The sequence below is a fragment of the Phytophthora parasitica genome (genome assembly GCF_000247585.1).
Source record: "Phytophthora parasitica INRA-310 unplaced genomic scaffold supercont2.44, whole genome shotgun sequence".
Classification (NCBI taxonomy): Eukaryota; Oomycota; class Peronosporomycetes; order Peronosporales; family Peronosporaceae; genus Phytophthora; species Phytophthora nicotianae.
The window spans coordinates 194,029-198,460 of NW_008649030.1; the positions used below are offsets into that span (position 1 = coordinate 194,029).

Genomic DNA, 4,432 nt, shown 5'->3' on the forward strand with positions numbered 1-4,432 from the left:
AACGTTTTTCTTACGTTAGTTTTTTTAAAATCTTCGAAACATACCAATCTAATCCACTTTTGACGTCCGATGCACGTTCGTATACTTCGTATATGATATCGGAACAACATCTTGGCGTCGAACCAGTGCGTGGAAAATTACTCAAGTGCAATGCCTTGAAGGCGAGCATCGTCCATCGATTTAGCAACCACGGCAAGCTATCCGAAGAAATCTGGTTGGACCATGCCACTCAAGTGGTTTGACGCCATTATCGAACTGACTCATGGTCTCCAGGAGGTTGGTAAGTATACCGCGCTGCTTGTGCAACATCCACCACTTAATATCATTCGAATACGGTCTATTTGCTTGTCCGAGATACACCCATCCTTTACAAGCAGGACGTTGGCGCTCTCGATAGTAAGACGACTCAACGCTCTAGCTAAACAATCTCGTATTGGTATTTGAAATCACGAATACGCCCGCCGGACACAAAATACTTCTTGGCAACAACTTGCTCTTAGTACTCATCTTTTCACCGTCTTCCTCCATTCCTTTGTCGTTTGAGCTTGGTTTGTGGCACAATCTTCATAAGAACGTGGAATTGCTTGGATGTCAAAGGACCCTTGCCCTCCAGCACGTTATCAAGATCAGCCGACTCAACTAGCTCTTTGCTGTTCTGCGTTAGAGCGTCGGCGATTCCTGTCGTTCTTCCCTGCCTTACCTGCTTGACATTGTCAGAATCGGTTGCCAGCCACTTGCTGTTGTGCCAGACCAGAAAAGTTGTAGCCTCTCGGCATCGACTTCGCCCAAGACACCTATCTTCTGATCCTTGATCGCGATCTTCAAATTCCCCACTGTCTTGCTCTGGGCGATATCGACTAGAAACACACGCTCTACCCCGATAACCGCACAGAACAGACTCGCTTCCGCCATCGTGTCACCGATACTGGTAGATTTTGCAGTTAAGTTGTTGAATAGATTGACAAGGTAAAGAAAAATGAAAAAAAAAAAAGAACGTTAGGAAAAATTCTGAAATAATAAACTTTAAAAAAATGTAACGGAACTTATTCACCTCCTATATCGAATACATGGACGACTATGTGTACATATATCTTATCACAGAGGTATTTCGTCCACAATTTCCATTTTGACATGGCCGAGGAGTGGGCGGAGCAAGCCGAGGCCTTCAAGGTCGAGGGCAACAAGCTGCTGGCTGACAAGCAGTTCGCCGATGCGGTGGAGATGTACACACGCGCGATCGAGCTTGACCCTGAAAATGCTGTGTATTACAGCAATCGCTCAGCAGCGTATTTGGCTATGGGAGACGCACGCGGTAAAGCCCTCAAGGATGCGGAGAAGTGTATCGAACTCAAGCCTGATTGGTGGAAAGGCTACAGCCGCAAGGGTGCAGCCGAGCATGCGCTACTGCGCTTTGACGCGGCGCGTGCCACGTACAATGAGGGCCTCAAACTGAATCCGGACAATACGTCGCTGCTACAAGCGTCGGAAGAGGCTTATGCTGCCGGACAAGAGCACAGTAAGCAGCTGAAAGAACAGGCTAAAGAGCAGGAAAGGGTGAGGAAAGAGGCTGAAGAGAGACGAGAACAGGAGAAGAAGAACGAGCCGAATGACGAGGACGCACTGCTGGCTGAGTTCATGTCGGAAGTACAGGAGCTGGAGGAAAACGCCAATTGTATTAAAAAGGAGGAGAAGGAGAAGCCGCCGGTGGATTTCGGCACATCCGACAAACAGATTGAGCGATTACTGCAGCCTCATTTCAAGTGGATCAACTTGAACCCATTTGGAGTACTCATGTTGGATATCGATGCCACGGAAGAGGACATGAAGCAGCATTACCGGAAGGTAAGAGGCTATTAAACTCATATTTCGATGCTGTTACAAGAGTAAATGACGTTTGTAAATTATTGCAGATATCGACGATGGTGCATCCGGACAAATGCCGCAATCCGAAGGCTCGAGAGGCGTTTGAAGGCACGAAGACTATGTTTCTATGTAGATTTCAGTGTTAATTAATTCATGTTTATGTATTGTTTTAGAGGTGAAGAAGGCGTACAACCTCATCACTCAGGAAGACCGTCGCAAGATGTTTATTCGTACGATCGAGAATGCCACTCAGGAGGTTGAGAAGGAGCGTCGTCAGAAGCTCAAGAAGGGCGTTAATGAGAGCGAACTTGGCGATCTAAAGGAAGCGGTGGACAAGGCTGTGATGCGCGCGTTTGCAGAGATCGAAAACCGACGTCAAAATATCGAGAAGCGCGAAGCAGCTCAGCGACGACGTGAGGCGGAGCAGGAGGAGAAAGAACAGGCTAAAGTCGCGAATATGTTTAAACGCGAACGCTCGTGGGCGGAAACGGACCGTCGAGAGCAGCGAGTTGGCAACTGGCGATCGTTCCAGAAAGGAGGCAAGCGACGGAAGGAGATGGATGCTCATGGATGGAAAGAAGAAACAAGGGTACGTATATGGTTTCTTGCTGTACAAAGGTTACAAGTCTAACAAATGCATTTATTTGTTGTGAACAGGACGAGAAGAAGTTCGGAGAGGCTGACAATGACGGGTACAAGCGAGGATGGAAATAATTTAGAGGCTCACGCAGCATTTCTGTCTTGTGCAAATACCCAGTTGACTCTAGTAGGGATCGATCTCCATCATGTGGTCGTCTTGGGTGCCATTGCTTGGTGCGTACTGCTGTTGCTGTGGATGCATCCCTGCTTGGCTGGCCATGTACTGTTGCTGCTGTTGATAAGCGTACTGCTGCTGCATTTGGAGAAGGAACGCGTCCAGATGACCCACAGCCTGCTGTCTACTTGCTTCCGGCCTTTATCACAGTACAGCATCAGCATCACATGCCTCTGATTACATCCTCACAATGGACTTACCCATAGATCGACAATGTCAATACATTCGACACCGATGGAGATGCTGATGCCGAGTGAGAAGGTAGTACGATATAAGTCCCTGTATACTCCTGGAACTTGTCCATCGTTTCGCCGCCTTCCCCATGCAGCATCGGTAGCAGTTCGCGTGGTACTTTATAGTACGTCACTTCCGAGAGATCGATGTTCTTGCTCCGCTTCGTTCCTTTGTGATCGACCACCATCCCGTCCTCATTCACGTTATCAGCCTCTACGTTCTCATTACTCGACTGCGTTCTATGCAGACTAGAACTCGACGACGGAGTGCCAGCAGACGGAAGCGACTCTGTTGCAGACGGCTGGAAGTTAAATACGCGCTCCATCGCACGCGGGTTGGGCATAAATTCCTTCCCCACGAAGGTGAAGTCGATGCAGTGCGAACGCACCCAACTGCTCGTCAATCTCTTGCCATGAAAAGTTCGCTAGCAATACACACATTCTTAACATCAGCATAAAGAGCTGGATACAACAACTCCTCTCTTAATTCCTTACCTTGTTGGATACATGATCCCGGAACATATCGTTCGTGACGATGAATCCGTTGTACTTGACAGCGTAGTCGATAACGTAGAAGTCGTCGTGAGCTTGCGAAGGCGTGAGGATCACGTGATCCTTCTGTACCAGTTCGTTAAGCAGCGCCCAGTCGTCCGTTTCCATGGCCCCGTTCTCCCTGGGTCCGGCACTGCCGGGCGTGGGTTTCACGTTAAGCCAGAAGTTGGGCGCAAATGCCACACACTTGACGGGATATTGTCCAGCAGCGGGTTCCAGCGAACGGAAGAACCTGATGGCGGCTGCGAGCTTGGGGATATGAGCCTTGCCATCTTTCTGACACGCCACGTTGGCTCCATCAATGACGACGACGCATTCGCTGGATGTAAAACAGCATGATAACAATCAGCATTGAAGTCCTCAATTAGAATATGCTCCTGTGGCCTCATTTTTGAAGGATAGGGGCAAAGGAGCTCGCATTAAATGGGGAAGATCCTCTGCTAACAGGTCATCGCAATGGAAGCAGTGACCGATTGCTAGAGGCGGAGATATACACATGTAAAGCTGATAACCACGTACTCGACTGCCGCCATGTTTTGTGCGAGTTTGAACACAACATGTCAGTAGGTTCAATTCCTATTTGTGATTGGTCTAAATCGGACAACCTTTTTCAACGAATTAAAGCCAACGAAACAATTCTCGCAATAATGGCCACCTCGAGGTCACCTAATGATACCCGCGTAGCCCACGTGAGCTTGGAGCCGCATGCGACGCACCTCACGCTGCAGCTTCGCCTACACGATGACCGCAAGAGCTTCTACCGCCCTTGCACTGAGAAATTAGACCGCGTACGCTACCGTCTGCAGCTTCTGGCGTCCAATGTATCAATCCCCGGAGGCTCCAAACGCAAGAACAAGCACAGGAACGGCGGTACAGCGCCCACAATCCCCGTCAAATTCCTAGACGCTGACAGCCAAGAGATTAACGCCAAGACGGCGACTGTGGGTGACGCACTGATGCGCACCAAGCG

At 49.1% G+C, this 4,432-nt stretch overlaps 4 protein-coding genes across 6 annotated transcripts in view; 2 read left to right on the forward strand and 2 right to left on the reverse strand.

Annotated features, from left to right (window-relative positions):
* Positions 1-511: 511 nt before the first annotated feature.
* On the reverse strand, positions 512-912 carry PPTG_15032 (hypothetical protein; the record flags this gene model as incomplete). The annotated part of the gene is made up of 2 exons (XM_008912033.1): positions 512-650; positions 701-912. The coding sequence occupies 2 exons, from the start codon at positions 910-912 to the stop codon at positions 512-514; spliced, it is 351 nt and encodes a 116-aa protein (XP_008910281.1).
* Positions 913-1,109: 197 nt separating this feature from the next.
* Positions 1,110-3,389, forward strand: PPTG_15033 (hypothetical protein). The gene is made up of 4 exons (XM_008912034.1): positions 1,110-1,842; positions 1,911-1,971; positions 2,037-2,452; positions 2,521-3,389. Exons 1-4 carry the CDS (start codon positions 1,132-1,134, stop codon positions 2,575-2,577), a joined length of 1,245 nt encoding a protein of 414 aa, XP_008910282.1. The 5' UTR covers positions 1,110-1,131; the 3' UTR covers positions 2,578-3,389.
* On the reverse strand, positions 2,435-4,034 carry PPTG_15034 (hypothetical protein). Of its 3 annotated transcripts, XM_008912035.1 has the most exons (4): positions 3,982-4,034; positions 3,406-3,781; positions 2,878-3,335; positions 2,435-2,816 (listed from the first exon to the last, which is right to left on the reverse strand). In XM_008912035.1, the coding sequence occupies exons 1-4, from the start codon at positions 3,993-3,995 to the stop codon at positions 2,627-2,629; spliced, it is 1,038 nt and encodes a 345-aa protein (XP_008910283.1). In that variant the 5' UTR covers positions 3,996-4,034; the 3' UTR covers positions 2,435-2,626. The 3 variants fall into 3 exon arrangements, with proteins under 3 accessions (XP_008910283.1, XP_008910284.1, XP_008910285.1); XM_008912036.1 differs by having other exon boundaries at positions 2,435-3,335; XM_008912037.1 differs by having other exon boundaries at positions 3,406-4,034.
* Positions 4,035-4,109: 75 nt separating this feature from the next.
* The window catches only part of PPTG_23603 (hypothetical protein), a gene marked incomplete at its 5' end in the record, with an annotated part of 6,780 nt that continues 6,457 nt past the window's right edge, over positions 4,110-4,432 (forward strand). The window contains one exon of the mRNA XM_008912038.1: positions 4,110-4,403. Within this exon, the coding sequence (XP_008910286.1) occupies positions 4,110-4,403 (294 nt within the window). The remainder of the gene's footprint in view (positions 4,404-4,432) is intronic.